At 42.8% G+C, this 19,543-nt stretch overlaps 1 protein-coding gene and 1 non-coding gene across 3 annotated transcripts in view; both read left to right on the plus strand.

Annotated features, from left to right (window-relative positions):
* The window catches only part of POU6F2 (POU class 6 homeobox 2), a 423,476-nt gene that overhangs the window by 302,284 nt on the left and 101,649 nt on the right, over window positions 1–19,543 (plus strand). For both annotated transcript variants that reach the window (XM_014559834.2, XM_032484257.1), the window contains one exon: window positions 8,821–9,170. In XM_014559834.2, the coding sequence (XP_014415320.2) occupies window positions 8,821–9,170 (350 nt within the window). The remainder of the gene's footprint in view (window positions 1–8,820; window positions 9,171–19,543) is intronic.
* TRNAA-AGC lies at window positions 3,665–3,736 on the plus strand. The gene has a single exon. It is a non-coding gene; the product is annotated as a tRNA-Ala (tRNA).

The raw sequence follows: 19,543 nt of genomic DNA on the forward strand, positions 1-19,543 counted from the left end.
AATGATGCTTCTCCAGTGCTTGGGGAGAGTTCAGCTGGGCCCCAGGTTGTCCTAGCCAGTCATAGAAAGTTCCAGCTCTGTGGGTTTCCCATCTTTCAACCTTTCAAGAACATTTTTTGTATTTCTTTCTCCTTTCCTACTCGATTATCTGAAAGACTTTGCCTTCAAGAAAACTGCATTTTTTTAATAGAGGTACTGGGGATTGAACCCAGGACCTCGTGCATGCTAAGCACGCGCTCTGCCTCTGAGCTCCACCCACCCCTACCCACCCCCCTGGAAATGGCATTCTTTAAGAAATTCGTATGTACATGCCCTCTTAACACCTGTTTACATTTTTAATCAACCAAGGATGTTTATTATACTCAAATATTTCTCTTTAGCATGAATTAACCAGTTTCACAACCCTGGATAAGCTTGGTTATGGATTAATCCACACAGCAGTAATAGGGGAGAAGAATTTCATTAAGCTTATTTTACACTGAAAATAGCTCCTTGCTTCCTCCAAAGACCCTGATATATCACATATATATCATGTATATATTATTATATGTGTGTATATGCATTTTTATATGTGCATTGTGCATATATGCACGTTGTATGTATGCAAATTATATGTATATACTTAATATGTACATATACATTGGGTATATATATCACATATATACATTGGGTGTATGTATACATTGCATATATGTACATTATCCATATACCTGCATTGTATATGCATACACTGTATATGTGTACATTATTCATTGTGTGTATGTATATATACATCATATATATATACAATGTATGTACATATATGTATACACATTGTGTGTGTGTGTGTGTATTTCCTTCGTGCATAAAATGGTCACGTCTGTCTACGCCTTCAGGTTACTCCTGAACGAAGATCCCTTGCCATATTAGTTCCACACACACGTGTAAGTTTGAGTCAAAAAAAAAAAAAAAAAAGCAAGATGATGGGGTTTCGAGGTCAAATGAGTCTGGTCAGTGCTAGATGAAAACGGTTTATCAGTTTCGTTGAGTACTGAAATTCTAAGTCATTAAGATTTTAATGCTCACTGTGGATTTCCAGAAATAGGATACAACATGCTGTGTCTCACTTCCCTTTCGTGGGATATATCTGGTGACAAGCATCCAATGGAATGATCTCTGGGAGCATTTCTCAGACTCTCAGGAACAAACGTTTATTGTGGACTTTTCAAAAGAAGTTTTATGCCACAGTTGCTGTCATCAGCAAAGCCCAATGTGAACTGAGTCCCATTTAAGGTCTAGAGAGCAGTGTAAGGACCTCAAGAAATTCAATCTAAATAGTGTCCTGGAATGGATCTGACTATCACCATAGCTCAGCTAGACTCTCCACCCCCGGGATTACTCCCCCAAGGCCATCCTAGCTGCAGACCTTATAGGTTTATTGCATATTTCTAAATACTTTCCACTTACCTCTGACTCTTGATTTCCTAGCCTTATGTATCATCTGTTCATTTCTGCTATGGTGCATCTGGGTTTCGCTCACTTACCCCGCCTCCTACTTTCTCCCCCTCCCTCCTCCTAATAGAAATGTGGAGTTATTTTTAGTTAACTTTGTAACATTAACTAGCATATTTAAATCCCCATTTGTTCTGTCAGCTCTTGACTCCTCGCTCAGTGCTCTGGTCCTCACTTCCCCTCCTCCTTCCCACCACCATGGCTGGGCAGGCGTAGCTCCCGCTGGGATGAACCACCCCACCACTTCTCGCCTTCGCTTTACAGTGGGAAGTTGCTCTCCACTTCCCATCCTCCCTACTGAATGGGGCATCTACAAGCTAACATTATGTCTCAGACCTAAGATACTCAGTATCTTGTAATAACCTTTAATGAAAAAGGAATATGAAAACACATATATGTATGTATATGCATGACCGGGACATTGTGCTGCACACCAGAAACTGACACATTGTAACTGACTATACTTCAATTTAAAAAAAAAAAAGAGTGCTCCCCAGAACAAAGCCAGTGATGGGTGGTGAATTGCTCTACCATCTGAAAGAAGGTGCTAATGAACACCAGAATATTCCCAAGTGTCTGTTTTCTCTTCTCTCCAACCAGTGATTTCATTTCGATATTTTTTTCTGCTAATGGAAGAACAAATTCATTTTTTGAAAAGAAATATTCTCAAAGTTATGGAGATGGATAAACAAGCCACTCAGGTTGAAGGCCAAGGGAAGAGCCTTCCCCTCTCTGATGGGCTGCTAGGCGCCCCCAGGCCAGTGGCTCCTGATCCCATGGGCAGGATGCTTTCGAACGCAGACTGTGTCCTAGTCTCGGAATCCACTTGTCTAACAAGCTCCCCAGGTGATTCTGGTCCATCATTTGAGATAGAGTTGGTCAAAACATCTGACCTAAGAAAGAGGCTTGTGTGGTTCAGGCGATACTTGGAAATTTGTGGGAATGTTTTCATTAGAAGAATTTCTCTCTCTGTTTTCCCCTGACATCTGAAGAGATACTTAGGTCTCTGCCTTAAATGGAAAAGAAGCAAATGACAGATGAAAGATACATTTAGCAATATTTCTGGAGCTGATAATGGACCACATGTGAGATGGTTATACATTGTAATCTTTGAGACAGCACTGGCTTTGCTTGTTTGGGCATGGTTGCCAAAAATAAAGGCAAATTTTCCAGAAAGTTTTCACCTTCTGCCCTTTTTCAAAATCCCAAGTCCCCAACATGCTGTTTCTATCTACTTTGCAAAACTTCCCTCCCCCAGTGCAGGCTGAGGGTGCCCTTAATGAGGGCACTGGGGAGGGGTCCTGACCTACATCCTTGCTTCAGGTACTTTAGATGGTATTACTTGGGGGTTTGGGAGGAGGGAAGATGTCCAATTTATCAACTCAAATTCCTCTGGTTGGGTTGTTCTAGATTCCATTTTTTTTCCTTCTTCTGGGGATTTTAGTGGGCGAAAAAAGGCAACAATAAATACAGAGTTAGGGAGGGAAAGGCTACGTACATCAGGGACTTTGGGTTTCCTTTTCAGTGACCCATGAGCCCACTGATTTGTAAGACAGGGGCTGATCTGGGAGTCACTGTCCCCAGTTAACGGACAGATCCATTTGGAGAACTCTCCGCTACCACCTGACAATACTCAAGAGATAACACATCACAGAGTTCTATGGACAATGTAAGCTCATGTTAACTCTCCTTAAAATGCCACCAGCTGAGCACAGACAGTGTTGCTGCCGTCTAATGTCTAAGTGCAGAGCGAACATTCTCTCACCATCGAGGCAAACCTGTGACACAAATAAAGTATGCTGTGGTCCTTCCCCACCTCCCATCCCCGCTCAAACCTCTCCCCTCCTTTCCTGCTGCCCCGTGTCCCTGTTCTTATAATAACTCATGGCGCCCACTCAAAGTAGCATCTTTATCCTCAAAATGCACATTTACATTTCATATCAGCAGCCTTTAAAAAATGTGTTGCCTGCAGGAGGACAGAGGTACAACCGTACACACTTTCCCAGGAGCAGAATGATTCATCACTGAGCAGACACCTTCAAATCAGCCTCTGTCGCTGGGAAGCTGTGTCACCTCCTCTCAAGAGCAAGGTCATGGAGGGCAGCCCTCTGTGAGGTAAACAGGTTGCCCCATCTGTACAAGTGATTCTGTTAAGAGGCTTTGGCCAAGGTGGGTGGGTATAGCTCAGTGGTAGAGTGCATGCTTAGCATGCATGAGGTCCTGGGTTCAATTCCCAGTATCTCCACCAAAAGCAAAACAAAACAAAACAAAAAAAGACGTTTCGGGAGTGACAGACCAGAGACTGAGCATCCAGAGTGCTCATTAGCTGTGTAAACTTGGGAAGCTCGCTGACCCTTTCTGAGCCCCAGATCTGCACGTATGCCATGGCAATGGTAACATCTATCCATGCGGTTGTCCTGAAACATTAATATCATCATTTTAAAGGAAAGTGCTTTCTATGAAGCACAGTCTTATCTTGAACCCCAACTGCCATCACTGGCCTCCCACCTGCAAACAGAGTCCAGCTTCCAAGTCTTCGGAAGGATTTCTAGAGGGGTGTCTCGTGGGTGCTCAGGACTAAGTCCACAGTCCACTTGGACAGCAACCCATTGCTCTCACTGCCGGACCTGTGCCTCCCCCTCTCCCGTGGACACAGCATTTTCCTGCCTGGATCCCGGGCCCCGGCCATCTCTCTCCCTCTGCTCCGCCAGGCACAGCCCTAGCCCTGGGAACTACATAGCCACGCAGAGTCGGGAAGGATTACTCTCTCCCCTCATGGCGACCCAAGGCAGTGTGGCTTGGTCTCCAGTGTGCGAATATGGAGGAAGAGCTGTTATTTATTATCATTACTAATTATTATTATAAAATGCACATAGCATAAAATTTGTCACTTTAACCATTTTCAAGTGTACAGTTCAGTGGCATTCAGTACATTCACAATGTTGTCCAACCATCACCACTATCTAGTTCTAGAACTTTTCCATCACCCCCACCCAGGAACGCCATACCCACTACCCCTCCCTCCCCTCCGCCCCTGGCAACCACTGATCTGTTCTCTGTCTCTGTCGATTCGCCTGTTTCTGCACATTCCATAGAAACGGAACTGTGCAGTATGTGGTCTTTGGCATCTGGCTTCTTGCAATTAGCATCATACTTCCAAGATTGCCCTTTGTGGTCTTGCTCAGTGGTCCTCCCCGTGCCAGGCCCAGACTTGCCCCAGAGGACTGGGCTTAAGTAGGGATTTGAACAGCCGTTCCCATCATGCTCTTGGCAGGATTCCTGGTCACTTTCAATGATAAACCCTGGCCGCTGCCTTCCTCCTAAGCGCGGGACTGTCCCCTCTGTACATCCATTCTGATGAGGTGACTCAGGTCCCAGACACGCCCCCAGCTTGTGCTCTTCCCCAGCAGACTCTCAAACCCAAGCCACCACTTTGCCAACCAGGCCCACATCTGCCTGAATCTGGAAAGTCCCAGAAAATGCTAATGCCCATCCCCCAAGTAGAGTGATTATAATAGTCTGATGTCGTATTTCGTGTGAACAAAGGTGAGCATGTTTCTAAGACTCACACTTCCTTTCGTGTTTGAGCCCCATTTGGCATTCTGTGACTCCCTGGGTGTTTCAGTGCCTCACTGAGTACAAGACACGTTTGTATTTCTCCAGAATCGTCCATGGACTTGCTCTCCATGTGCGGGTATATAGGGTGTATTTCCTTTCCATTTCCCTGTCTTGGAAGCAATTTTATGTAAATCCCATCCAATATAGTTCTGATACTTCTTTGCTGTGACTCTGTTTATATGGGTGGTTTCCTGAGAACACCTTTAACAAAGAACCCAAAGAAGAAAAATTTTTTTCCTAATTTACTGTTGATACAGAGAAACTGAACCAATGGAGAAATGCAAGCTTCTTGACTCTTCCTTTGTCATATTAAATAATTTATTCAGCGAGTTCCAACCCACTGGTTTTGCACTACTGCTCTCTTCTCTCTAGGAAATTCAAAGTTTGACAGAATTTTGTTGTGTTTCTTTTTCAAAATTGTAAGTTTTTAACATTTCAAACATTCTAATGTAAATTCTGGGCATCTCTTTTAAGTTCTTTCATACCTACTTTATTGCAGTTAAGTTTTACATGGAACACTGGTCCATGGAGTATGGAGTAACCAGACATAGAGGAAATAATCATAAAAGGAAATAAATACAAAGGAAGAAAGTAAAATCTTTAATCTTCTATGCACAGGATCAAAGTGTTAGCCCCAACAATCATCATTTTATCTGTAAACGTTCTCTGTCATTTAATTATGTCCTTGGACCCTCCTAACTTGTGCCCATATCTCAGTATTCTCTATACAAAGAGCCATTTAGAGGCTCCATATTTTTGCAGTTCTTTACTTTTATTTTCATATTATTGTGTGGGTGCCTTTGGTATTTTTTAGACCAGAGTTACATTCTTGTACAACCCCCTCCTGCTTTTCACTGCATCCAGTACCTGCCTGAAAATATTTTACTTGCCCATCATTTCTTGCTTGCAGATGTCAAATTAGTTCCTGCAACTCAAAGAGGTTTAGCGTAGGTTAATGCCTTTCCAGGCAAGATGCATTTAGGGGAAAGACACAGCCAAGCAATATGAACTCACCAACGGAAAGGAACAAAGACATATTTGGGGCCACGTCTCATTAGTAGGTTAGGGTCTGCTGCACCTACCCGTCTGCCAATATCTATCTGCCAATATGCCTAGTCTTATTTTCTGTTTTCAAATGCCGATTTTAGATAAATGCTTTTCTAACCAAAATGAAACAGTATGGTATTTAAGTCAACCATGACAATAAAGCACTGACATAGGTGCCCCCCGCCCACCACCTGAAAGGAATCAGGACAGGCTTGATTTGAATCAGGCAGGAGGCCAGATGCAATCAGGTTCCCAAGTCCATAACTCCACCAAAAAGACAGATCAAGCCCCATTACCCGAGGACCCTCTGGATTGCAGGAGATTCTGGAAGGTCAGAATTGAGCTGGGCCCCCTTATCTTCAATAAAATGTGGTTTTGTACAACAGAATCAGGGAGGGGGGAAATGCCAAAACCAGATCATTTCTTTAAGTTCTAATAAATAGTATAATAACTGGGTATTTTTTAAAATATGGACTTTATTTCTTTAGAGAATTTTTAGGTTTGCAGCAAAATTGAGCAGAAAGTTCAGAGAGTTCCCATTGACCGGGTATTTTCCAGCCCTCTCTCACACACACTGTCTCTACCTGTAGAGGGTCCCAGAGCACTCTGGATTTACGTGCAAGGCAGGAAACACACTGGACTGAGTGTTTGAACAGACCAAGAGTAATTCACTGACTTAATCAGGACTTGCCATCCCAAATGGTCCAACATGGAAGCCGTTAGTGAGCCTGAGAGCACAGAACTGGTGTTCGGTGCCCCTGGGAAGTGTCAAACGATCATTTCACCAATACAGCTCTCCCTTGCTTTAGACAAACCTGATTATATGTTTAAAATCTGAGTTACACCAGATGTGAACTGGGAGTGATCCATCTTCCTATCACTTTCAAAGCCAGGCTCTCCACCTTCACTAGGTTCTAAAGCCATCAGAACTGCCCGGCGCCTCTTTTCTAGGCAGTCCATTCTCCACGTTGTCCTTCAGAAATATCACCTAAACCATGCTGTCATCTGAGTGTCTCTCCAGCCTGGAATGTCTTCTCTTCCTTCCTGCTGGGTAGACACCTCACTCTCTCGACTCTCTGTTCTGGTTCCACATCCTCCGTGAACATTGTCTTGGCCTCTGTAGACCACAGAGGAACCTCTGTCCTGATTCTCCTGGCTCTTTTGATCAGTTTCCACACTGTGGACCATTTAGGCAATTAACTGATATGTATCAAGCATCTACCATTAGCAGGACTCTGTAACAGGCACCCCAAGCCTGATTATTTCTAATGAGTTAATCTTATCTCTACAAATAGACTATAAACTCCTTAAAGGTAGGTCTACGCTCCTTGTTAAAACCTGCCTATTACGAGACACAGTACTAGAGCCTAGCCGGTGTTCAACGTATTTCACAAAATGACTCTTCGTTTTACAAAAATAATCACTGGTTGATTTCCTTACAAAGAAATTTCTTCACTCATGATTTAATGTACATGTATTTTTCAAGAACATTTTTTGTTGCATGAAGGCGGGTATATGATATATCACTGTACAGAACCATTAGAATTTTCTTTAGGAGCATTTTTTTAAAAATTGAGACTAGTGTCATCTTGCAAACAGAACTTACTATCTTTGGAGACCTTGATCAGTTCTAGGCAGCGAAGGAGCAAGATAACATAGCAGCCAAAGCCTGTGGGTTCAACACTGACCTTTGTATTTATTTGCAGGCTTATTAGAAAGCGTTTAAACTGATATTCAGGCAAAGAAGGAAGCGAGCTTATAGTAGCAATTTTCTCTAGATCATTCTTTGGCCAAACTGTTTTCCTGCTGCAGAAAATGTTCAGGGGTAGGTGGGCACATGAGAACAAATTTAGTGAGCTCGGTTTTAAGACAAGCTTATCCCACCAACTCTTACTTTTCATGGAACATGGAAATCTGGAAAGATGATTTCATCCTCTCAGTTCTGGCCTGCCCTTGAGGTGCCAATGTGTCCAGTCACCACAGTGTACAGGGCACAATCACCGACTATAACCCTTCCCATCTGGAGGCCTCTGTTCCTTTGAAGAATGGGCAAAAAATTCAGACTCAGCCTTTTTGACTCTGCACAACTGAGAAGCATGTACTACCTTTAAATTGTTTTAAAATCTGTAGAAACTTGAGACTCACATGTCTAAGCAAACTGGCAGAGGTCTGAAGCCGCAAGTGGAAATGACACCATTAGCGGTACTGATGATGAAAAGGAGATTACAGACACTTTAGCTTTCTCCTCTTAACGCCGTACGAGCATTTGCCAAAAGAAATTAAGTGGGTTGAACTTTAAAAATCTAAATCAAATCTTGAAAGTCGAAGTGTATTTCCCAAGCAGTGTGGGGTTCGAAGAGAGGGGGCAAGTCCTTGCAAACTGCCTCTGTGCCTCGTATGCACGCCGCTGGCTTGCATGGCTCACTACCTTTGAAAGTAATGCCTCGTGTTTTACATTCTGATCCTCCCTGGATTTTAAAATTTTCCCCAAGAAAGGCCCACAATCCTCTGAAGTACGAAGGGGTCTCAAGGCGAGGGGGTAAACTTTTTACAAAGGAAAGCCTTGTCGGGACAGGCTGTCAAAGCCGCAGCAAGCTGTTGGGTCGTGTATGTTTCAACTGCACGTGTCGGTTTCAGCTCCACGTTCCCTTTCTCTCCTTGTAGCTACCTCATCCCTGAACTCCCAGCTCCAGCAGCTCCAGCAGCTCCAGCAGCTCCAGCAGCAGCCGCCGCCGCCCGCCCCGCCCGGCAGCCAGCACCCGCAGCCCGCCCCGCAGGCGCCCCCGCAGCCCCAGCAGCCGCCGCCGCCCCAGTCCGCCCCGCAGGCCCAGCAGCCGCCGCCCGCCTCCCAGCCGCTGCCGGCTCCTCCCGCGCAGCCCCCGCAGCCGCCAGCCCACCCCCAGAACCAGAACCAACCGTCTCCCACTCAGCAGAGCGCCAGCCCCCCTCAGAAAGCCAGCCAGTCTCCAGGACACGGCCTCCCGTCGCCGCTCACGCCACCCAATCCTCTGCAGGTAACGCTCCCCGCCGCGCGCAGGGCACAGAGGGCCTGGCCGCCGGGGGGCGCCCTCCCCCGAGGCCCCGCCAAACTTAGCATCATTCACTCCCGCGGCGTCTGATTCAAATTGATCTCTCAGGCGGAGGGAAGAGGGAGCCATAGCAGGCAACTGGGGACGCATGTAAACGAAACAAATAGAAGCCCATTGCCGTTGCCCTCCAAAGGATAAATGTTATCTGTTTTCTCCTGTGAGAGGCCAGCGCTGTAAGTGCACTCGTAGCCTGTAATAACTCCACTTTATGATACTTTTTGAAGGCAGCAAAAATAGCATCCAATTAAAATTATTACTAGCAGAGTTTTGTAGCCCCGTGGAGAACCGCTTCTCCTGTCCATGAGGCATGGTGGTTATTTCTCTCTATTATGAATACAGCAGGGTCTTACCTTAAGTACTTGGTGCTCTTTTGTTTCTATTTATCTAAAGACTCTCTGAGGTTAGGAGGGTCAAGAAATGAAAGCTTCGGTTTACGTCCCAGATTCCAACCATGACTCCACGGACTAACAAGTACTCTAAATCCATGCCGAGAACCACAGCAAATATGCATCTTTATAAAAATCATAAAACTTCTGTAGATTTACTTCATTGCTGTGAAGCTGAGGGCATCCAAAATAGATATTTCAAGCTAATCATGAAATGTCATCTTTAATCTACTATCACTGAGGAGCAATGAGGAGGAGCATTCAGGAATATATAGCCTTAAAGTTCGGAAACTCGTCCTTCACTTAGATGCCTTTAAGATAAATTAGCTTCAAAGGATAACTGTGATGATGTCAACCCATCAGATCCAGAAATTAATAGCTCCGTTTTTTATTTACATAATGATGTTTTCGCCCTGTGAGATTTCAGATGGGTTAGTATGTTTGTAGGACAGTCACAAATTTCCACAGGGTGAGCAGCCCACGCACTTATTTCAAATGCTAACTCAGCTCCCTCCTTGATGGTGGGGCACTCGTGGCATCAGTCCTGCCCTCCCCTACCCGATGAGGACCACAGCACTGTTACCCCTGGGTCCTAACCAGCAAAGTACACAGAGTCAAGATACATGGGTCCGCAAACAGAAAGGCAGGTCCCTTAACTTTGTTTCTATGAACTTGGCTTCTCAGGGGTGGCCCAAAATTTTCCTGGAAATGAAAACATTTGGGTGAGATGAGTAATACTGTTTTCTTTGGCACTTGGATCATGGCTATTTTCAATTTGAACAGTTTCCCAAGTTGGGTTTGAAGGTGTGTGGTTTTTTGTTTTTTTTTTTTCAATCTTATCATTATGAGACAACATAATACCTTTGACAGAAGACAGATGAACACAGGCTAGAAAAGTCTTCACTGTCCACCTGATATCTGCAGGGAGAGTAGGTATAATCAGATTTACCAAATGCATGATGACAGCAATCCAAATGTTTTCAGCATTTGGAATTCTACTCTTGTTATCCCAAAGAATGGGTTTAATGCTTTTTTAAGAGCAGTTAAATTAGATATGCCTTGGTACCATGTGATTAAACACTTCCTCTATCAGAGTCATCAGAATAGGTGAAATTAGCAAAGAAAAACACTCGTTCTGCTGCCAAGGGTGAGATTACTTCACTCTGTCCCCAGTTACCCTGCATAGTCTAGTATTCCGTACGGTTGAGTGAAAGCTTTGAGTTCTGTGGATATCAGGCTTTTCTGAACACTGTCAACAGCTTATAAATCTCTGTCAGCCTGTGAAACACAAGTACAGACAACCCATTTGAATGGCCGATGACAAGACTTTAGATGAGCTGACCACTCAGCCTCATGGAAATAAATTCTATGAAGAGACTTTTGAAAAGTTCTCCTGATGATTTCCCGTGGAAATCCAGGAGCCTCCTTGTTTTGTTTTTGCAATGAATGAAGACTCAGAGCCATATTTAGTTCTTTATAACCCTGAGAAAATATTCTAATTTTTCACTGCTGGATTTTTAATTTATAAACATAATAAGTCCATTAATGAAGTAATTACCTTCTGTGTATCTAATGGGGGACCACTGAAGGAGTGATTTGATGAAATTTATAGAAATATTACTGGCTAGATAGAGAACTGATTTTGAATAAATCTACCTCAGTAGGGATAAAAGGATTTTTTCTTTTACCTTAGGCATGTGTAAAGGAAATGGAGAATGCCTTGGTTTTGAAATATTGTTTTTCCCTACATTAGCTGAAGGGTTTTTGAGTTGATGGAACATCGAATGTTTGAACTTTTGAGAGAAAAAAAAAAACTATTTAAAAGAAACTGCAAAGATATTTAACTCTCAGAGGTAGTGATCTTTGTGAACTAGAATAAAGTGGTTTTGTCTGAAGTTAGTAAGAGTGAAAATCGACAAACTTCATATATGACAGCTTAAATTCTATTTTGCAATTCTTTATTTTCATGTGGGCTTTGTCTTTTCATGGTCTTCAAACTCTGTCTGAGAGACATTAATTTAGAACATGCAACCTAGATTGTCAGAGGAAGCCAGTAATTCAGAAGGTTTTTTTGTTTAAAAAAATTTTTTGAAGGATGATCATCATTTCTAAAACTGTACAGATGCTATCCTATCTTAAAAAATAATAATAAATGAAAGTGGTTTCATTGTGTAGGTTTATTTGACAAGATCATTTCTCAGGATAAAAAAAAAGAATTATTAGTGCCGGTGGGTAGTAACACCCTAGATTAAATTCTCCAGATAGTCCTGGTCAGGTTTTTCTCTAATATTGCAATATATACAACATAATTTTTTTTCACTCTTTTACTCAGTTCCAGGAAATGGATTGTATTTACAAAACCAGGTTGTTCTTTCAAGACAGATCTAAGTCTGAAGTTTCATCACTTCCAAGAACTAATTTGGATTGCTCAGGGTTATAGGAGGACTGGCGATCCAGCTGGATCCCAGAAGCCTGGCCCCTGGAAACCTGTCTTTAAAATCTTCTAGGAGACCCCAGACCCACCCACGACTTTATTCTCAGGAGGGATGAGGAGAGAAGTTCTAAACAGGGATTATAAGTGCAAAGGTCGTCAGGGGCCAGGCAGTCGCTATAAATAAGTAAAGCGGACTTCGGTATAAAACCCAAAGAGAAATTTTGGAAACAGTGTGTGGGAAAACCAAATGCATCTGTGAATTGAATTGAATTTTTAGGTTCTAGGATGGATATCCATCCATACTCCTTATTTTTGCTCTAAGCCACCTGCCCCAAGCTGCACCAGAATCTAAAACTAGAAATGTAGAGTGTATTGGGTAGAAGCAGATGAGAAACATAAGTGGAAGCAACGTTTTTGGAGAAAAGACATGGGCAGAAAAATTCCTGGGGAGAAAAAAACAATACACAGTTTTAATTTCAATATCTCATATCGATCTGGATAAAGACCCCAAAAGCCTAAGAATGGGGAAATACCTCCCTTCTATGACCTTTAAGATGGTTTTTCTCAAGACTGTTCCTTGGGAGTTTTTAACTTGCCCAAAGGAAATTCCAAACATGGTATAAGAGCCCTAGTATGTTCATTCATGAGTGATCTGGGTGAGCCGGGCACGGTGGGAGCCTAGTCGTGGTACCATGGGAAGAGAGATCTTGAGAATTTCAGGCTTGTTCTCATTCTGACCCTGCTTCTAAGTAACTCACAACTCTGGACAAGTTCTTTGGACTTCATTTTCTTCATCTATTAAACGTCTGGTGTGTATGATCTTTAAGATCCATTTCAGGTCTTCGAGTCTATGATCTAAATGCTGGTTGGCCTCTAGAATTTTATTGACTATTAAAAACCCGACTGTCCTGAAAATTCTCTGAGTATTCTTCAAGGTCAGGTTACTTTCTTTCCCCCCAGCTGGGTGGCAGAGTAGAAAGACAGGGAGGACAAACATAAGTGGGATAATGATAGCCGAAGCAGATTTTATCTTAGCCAGGAGAGTCCAAATTAAAGTCAAGTTTTTATCCTCAGTAGAGTCACCGCTGTAAACTCTGGTTCCAGATTGCTCTTTCACACCTATGCATTAGAGAAGCTTAAGAAACCAAATGCTGCATTTAACCTTGGCCTTCTGCATACTGTCTTGCATGGCAGGAAGCAGGATAATCTTTTTCCTTTTCTTGTGGTACTGCACATTTTAATAATAAAAAAAAAAAACCGGAGCAGTGGGGAGGTGGTGGGGAGAGATAAGTGGAAGCAGTTAGGGGAGAGAGAGCTGTCCGTGCTTATATGAGGAATGAGGGGCCTGGTCACCTTCTCAGAGGTGAAGCTGCTTGAGAGATAGCGTCAAATTGCTCTCAACCATGTGTGTTTGTGAAGGGAAAGGTCTTGTTACCACTCAGGCATCCAGGAGTAAGACTGCATTCAAATTCCACCTCGGCTATCCAGCGGGCCGGGCCTCCTGACTTCTCATTTGGGATGTTTTCCCGCTGGCAAACTTTCAGTACTACAGTCCAAAGTGTGTGAATGATGGAGAGAGTGATCCATTATCCCTTTTTTGTAATTGAAGTACAGTCAGTTACAATGTGTCAATTTCAGATGTACAGCACAATGTCCCAGTCATGCATATACATACATATATTTGTTATCATATTCTTTTTTATTAAAGGTTATTACAAGATATTGAATATAGTTCCCTGTGCTATACAGAAAAAATCTGTTTTTTTTAAATCTATTTTTATATATAGCGGCTAGCATTTGCAAATCTCAAACTCCCAAATTTATCCCTTTTAAAACTAAGAGCCCAAGCCCTCCGGAAGTGGTTAGACCTACATGATTTCCATTCTTTTTCAAGCAAATGGTCTCCAATCACGGCTCCTTCCTATAGAAAAGTTCCGGGGCCTGCGGCCACCCCCTCTCTCCTCGGCAGTTCATCTTAATCATTTTAATCCGATGTTAGTCAAAGCTCTGTGGGTCTAAGTTTTTTCACCTATAAATGGAGGGAGTAAAATTAAATACTTTCCAGAACTCCTACCCTTCTATTTGGAGTTTTGTGTCACCCACCTAAACTCAGGTGGGTGACTGATACAGGTGCAGGGGTCACCTGCTCATCCTAGGTTCTCCAACTGAGGGCCTGAAAATTAGCCTAACAAAAGACAGACTAACAAGAGACAAACAAACAGAAGTTTAGGACATGCACATCACACATACACGTGGGAGCACCCAGTGATGAGTAACTCAACAGGGTGGTTAGAACTTGGGCTTCTGTAGCGTCTTAACAAAATAACAATACATTTTTAGAGACGTGACAAGACAAAGGAAAGGACTGTGAGCTTTTAGGGGTGGCAAATTGTGGGAAAGTAAATAGATGGGGAAATTAATAGGGGAGAAGCGCCCCTCTGGTGTCATCTCTGGGCTGATAAGGGTCTAGACTTACCTCCAGGAATTAACCACTGTCCTTCCTGGTTGGGGGGAGTGGCGACGCTTTTACAAATTGATGTCCTGCTTTTAGGCAAAATAGGAGGATGGCAGAGAGCTTCTCTTGCATCTGTTGATTCTCAGTTGCCTTCAGCCCAGAAGAATCCTCATGCCAAGGTCGCATGTTGTGGGGTGGCATATTCTGCTGCCTTTGGCAAGCATATTTACATAACCCCTTTGTGACCACTGTAAATTCTAATAGAACTTGGTCTACTCAAGGCTGGATCATTGTGTAGGCTTCTCTTTGCCGGGACCAAGACTAAGATAAGACAAGTGAGGCATTCATTTCAGATGCAGAATTCAAGGTGCACCCCCAAACCCAGTCATCGAGATAGGTACTATTTTAACACAATGATTTTAAAGCATCAAAATGAATGCCAAAAATCTATGATGAATTAAGTATCACCTTATAAAATATAGGCTCAGGAACAGTATTGAGCCATACAGGGGTCTCAAGCAAAAGAAAAAGCCAGCCAACACTGATTTTGTTGATCATGAATTTTTTGCATTCATTTTGATTTTTTAAATCTCACATTAGATGTTAGTCATCTTGATTAGCATGTTTGGGGCACCCCCTTAAATTTTGTGCCTGAGATGAGTGCCTCTCCTGCCTCACCCTATTCCCTCCCCCCACCACCAGCTTGGCTACCAGCTGTGTAAATGATTTACTTAGCAAATATTCTCCAAGGCCAATGGCATTCTGTCCACTGGAAATCTCAGCCCAGTCTTGGATGCCACTTTCTAGTTGAACTTGAAAATCGCACCAGATTTTGCACAGTAGGAAAACAGGTGCATGTTGGCTAACGGATTGGGGCAGAGAGGTGGGGTGGAAACCCATCCTCACTGTGTAATGCACAGGCTTAACAAACCGATCGCTTTTATTGACGTGGAATGTTTTGACAATCAAATAACTTCTTTGGCTGATATTTTTCACTGAACTAATTTATGCTTTTATGAAATTAAGTACATTTGGTGAAAATGATAGTAGTATCTCTATGTAGAGAACCTTCTCCCAGAGCAACCCAGGGCCTGAGGACCTTTTAAAAACTGGAATTGTCCACAAGGAGTAAGGCTTCCTCTTGGGCTAAAGAACCCCAGAAACTTCACTATTATGGATGGGAAAACCCATCCAAGCCCAGAGAGTTCTCATGAAGATTAAATATAACATACTAATGAAAATGCTTTGTATGCTATAAATTTGTTAAGCACCTGTTGATTATAGTACAGGTATGACAGAGTATGAATTTATTTCTGTTTAAATGACCATCCAGTAAATTGAGGGCTTCATTCATGATTCACTCATTCAGCAAGAGGTCAGGGGGGGAAATGGGAGTCCCTTTACTCAACCATATTCAGTGCTGAATAAAATAAACAAAACATCTTTCGCTACATTCTCTGGAAGGGACAATTTTTCCTTTCATGAAAGAAAGAAAATCTCCTTACCCCAAAAAAAAAAAAAAAAACAAAAACAACCCTCAGTTCAACATTACTGACATTTCAAAGAATTTATTACAAGCATTTGAGATCCAGGAGGAACAACAAAGTTTATATTGCTTTGAGAGTGGCAGGGGGAAAAATTAGTTTACTGAGAATATACTTATATACTGGGGTGCTTCTTTGTCATTGTCTAGATTTACTATTCCCGGGTACTGCTCTGTAGATTAGTCAAATCCTGCAGAGAGGGGTTTAACAAAGCCGATGGTTCGTTCACATCACTGACTCTGGAAGCTCATGTCATCTAGCAATAAATGCGGAGGGACCCACACTCAAAGAGGGGTGGGAAGGGGTGGGAAGATTCCTGCAATGTGGCAAGTAGTATCTTCTCAAGGAGACAGCCCCGCTCTGATCATGACCGCAGGCCAGCTCTGTGGCCAGTCTGCAGGGAGTCCAGCAGTGAGCCTGGAGCCACACAAACAGCCCAGTCCATCCCCGTCTGTTGGATGTGGCTATAAGCTAATCCCAAAGTCGAGTTCAGGATGCTTCTGAAACAGTTTTGCCCCCATATGCATACATGCAGGTTTTAGTGGCGATCTGAGCTGCCCCAAGTGTGCTAGCTGGCATTTCGCTCTGAATAAGCAAGCCACAGGCAGGACTTCTGTTAACTTAAGACAATACTTTTGTGCTTTCATGATCAAGTGTTATTCTTCATGGTTTTGCCTCAGTTCATTTCCCATAGGTTTGGGGTCAGTTTTTCATAGGCTTTTCAATTGATTTCCAATGTTTGCAAGTGAGTATTCTCCAAGTCATAAAGAAAGCACATTCATCATTATCTGCATTTGTTAAGCACCTATGGTGTGCACTATGGCCGTAAGGAAGGTTTGCTCTCCCGTCTTCTGAATGAGGAATTTGCTGTGATCAGGAGATTCCCTCATACCCCGACAACCTCCAACTCTATGTTTTAAGAGGAGTTGGATTCCAAACAGGTCAAGTCAGTCTAAAATCTGTAACACCTCTAGAGTACCAGGCTGTCAAAACTCCGTATCTGGGAGGCATTCTCATAGTTCGAAGGCTCTTATCCTGGCTCTTTTTCTGTTTCCTGGTTTAAGAAGCAAACCAAGAAAAAGACCCTCCAAGGCACTGTTTTTTTCCTTCTCTTTCAACTTCCACTGTTAAGAACTAAATTGGGCATTCTGGCTTCAAACGCCAACTCTGGTGCCCTATCGGTGCAGAGACAAAACAGAGAAAGGCTGCCCTGTTGAGAGTACCAGTTCCAGACCCCCATCTTTCATGCGTAAGGGGAACCCCCATGGCAAAGGTTCAGATGCCCGCTCGGAATAGCCATCAATGGGGAAGAGCAATTCCGTGTCCTCAGCCACTTGGCGGGGATGCTTGCAAGGCCACAGAGGGACTCAGTGGTGGAGGGAGCGCCCTGCATTTGTATGTGACAGCTCTCTTCTGGGAACTTGTGGCTCTGCGTCTGAAGGCCCAGTTGGGCTCCAATCAATGCAGCCTTTCCAGCCCAATACATTTTGTCTGACCTATCATTTGTCAGGGAGCCACCTGGTGCCACCACTTCGTTTTCTTCACCAGAAGATATTTAAGTAACACAAAAAAGAAACCAAGTTAGGGGTCTCCTTCTTTTTCCCAGCTGGATGCCATCCCTTCCCAGAGGCTGGCCACTCTTTCCAGAGCTGAACTCTTTGTCCTGGCTTTGGGAGGTTAGGAATGTGGCATTTAAAGCAATGTTGAAGGGTTCAGTGTGGATATGATATCAGAGAAGCCCACTCACTTCCCCCAAGGAAAGCTCTCCTAAGTCTGGCTGGCTTGGGAACTTTATAAATAAATAAATATATATATTTATATTTATAATAGTATTTTAAATCAGAGGGAAAATAATCTTGTCCTCTTGTCTACGGTTCTAAAAGGTGACATTCCTTAAAATAGTTACCACCTCCAGTATTCTGCACCCCATGGAGGGAATTTAAACAATTTAGAGCTAAAACGAAATGGTCATTTTAGTCTTTTCATTGTGGGATTTCCATCTTTTAAACGAGATCTCACTACAATCACATAACGATTTCTCTCCTTGCAGATGAGAACAGAGGTAGAGGCACTCTTGGCAGAAAGACTCTCCCTTTCCTCTCTCGGTCTTTCTCCCTGATCTCAATCTTGATCTGATCCTGGCCCAAGAACCAGTAGCTCTGAGGTTGGGATTGAGGATTTGGCCACACCTTCTTTTCTTTACTTAGGAAATATCCTAGTTTTGTGGAAACTGTTTCTACTTCAAGCACAAAGAGATGAGAGTGATCTGCGACCACTGACTACATTAGCACTGAGACTGCCGACAGGCTCTGTGTGAGAAGTCAGAGGGTCTCATCTCAATTTTTAGGCTGGAGATCGCCTAGCTACACGATGAGGTACAAAGGCCACACCTACCTCCTTTCTCACCGCCATCTTTCACTGCGGTCATGAAAGCGCATTTGAGACTGTCTGCCTCAGTCGCCGGGGAGGGCGGCTTCTCTTGCATCATCATTTCAATACATGTTTTCAAGAGCAAAAGCCAAGCTACAGGCAAAACATGTAGCAAAATTCATTCAGACACTGAGTCAGAATGTAGTTCCATTCATTGATTTATTTATTTTTATCAAAGTATATTTGATTTACAATATTATGTTAATTCTGATGTACAGCATAGTGATCCAGTTTTATATATGTATATATATATTCCTTTTGTAGTTCTTTTTATTCGTTATTTTAATTGAAGTATAGCTGATTTACAATGTGTTAATTTCTGGTGTGCAGCACAGTGATTCAGTTACATATATATATGGGTGTAATTGAATATATATATATATTCTAAACTGAACTGAATAATATATATAATATATTTTATATGTATAAAATATATATAACTGAATAATATATATATATTTCTTTTATAGTTCTCTTTAGCTGATGAAAGATCCTATAGTGCAGCTTGTGAAAATGCTTGACCCTTTTAATCAGCGGTGTGGGAGCTGTGTACACCATGACATTCAAATTAAGCGTCTTCACTCCAGTCTCTTTTGTTTTCCAAAATGGCCATTCCTGTGAGCATGGAGAATTTGCTTTATGGGAACTGGGAGCCATGCCTTCATTGTGAAGCAATGTTTTCTTCATAAACAGCAAGAAACATCTTCAAAAACGTCCCCCCCCTTTGAAGTTCTTGCCTGTCATTTTGTCTTTCTGGTGAGTGGGCATGAAAACCCAGTAACCCAGGCACCTCCTTGACACAAGCCCAGTGTCTGCCTATGCCGGCTTGGACAGCAGGTCCTGCTAATTAAACAGTTTTGGGGGAGAATAAAATCTCATTAATACTTTTATCTTCAAAGCACAGAGACCTAACTGAACTTGTACAAATATCAGCCACTAGCCTTAGGATACATAAGTGAATACATGGGTTGACCTAAAAGAAAACAAATTGGGGAAGTATACCAGTAACCCCTGCCAAGGCAAATCCAACACGTGGCTGGCTTGTGCTT

The sequence above is a fragment of the Camelus ferus genome, chromosome 7 (genome assembly GCF_009834535.1).
Source record: "Camelus ferus isolate YT-003-E chromosome 7, BCGSAC_Cfer_1.0, whole genome shotgun sequence".
Classification (NCBI taxonomy): Eukaryota; Metazoa; Chordata; class Mammalia; order Artiodactyla; family Camelidae; genus Camelus; species Camelus ferus.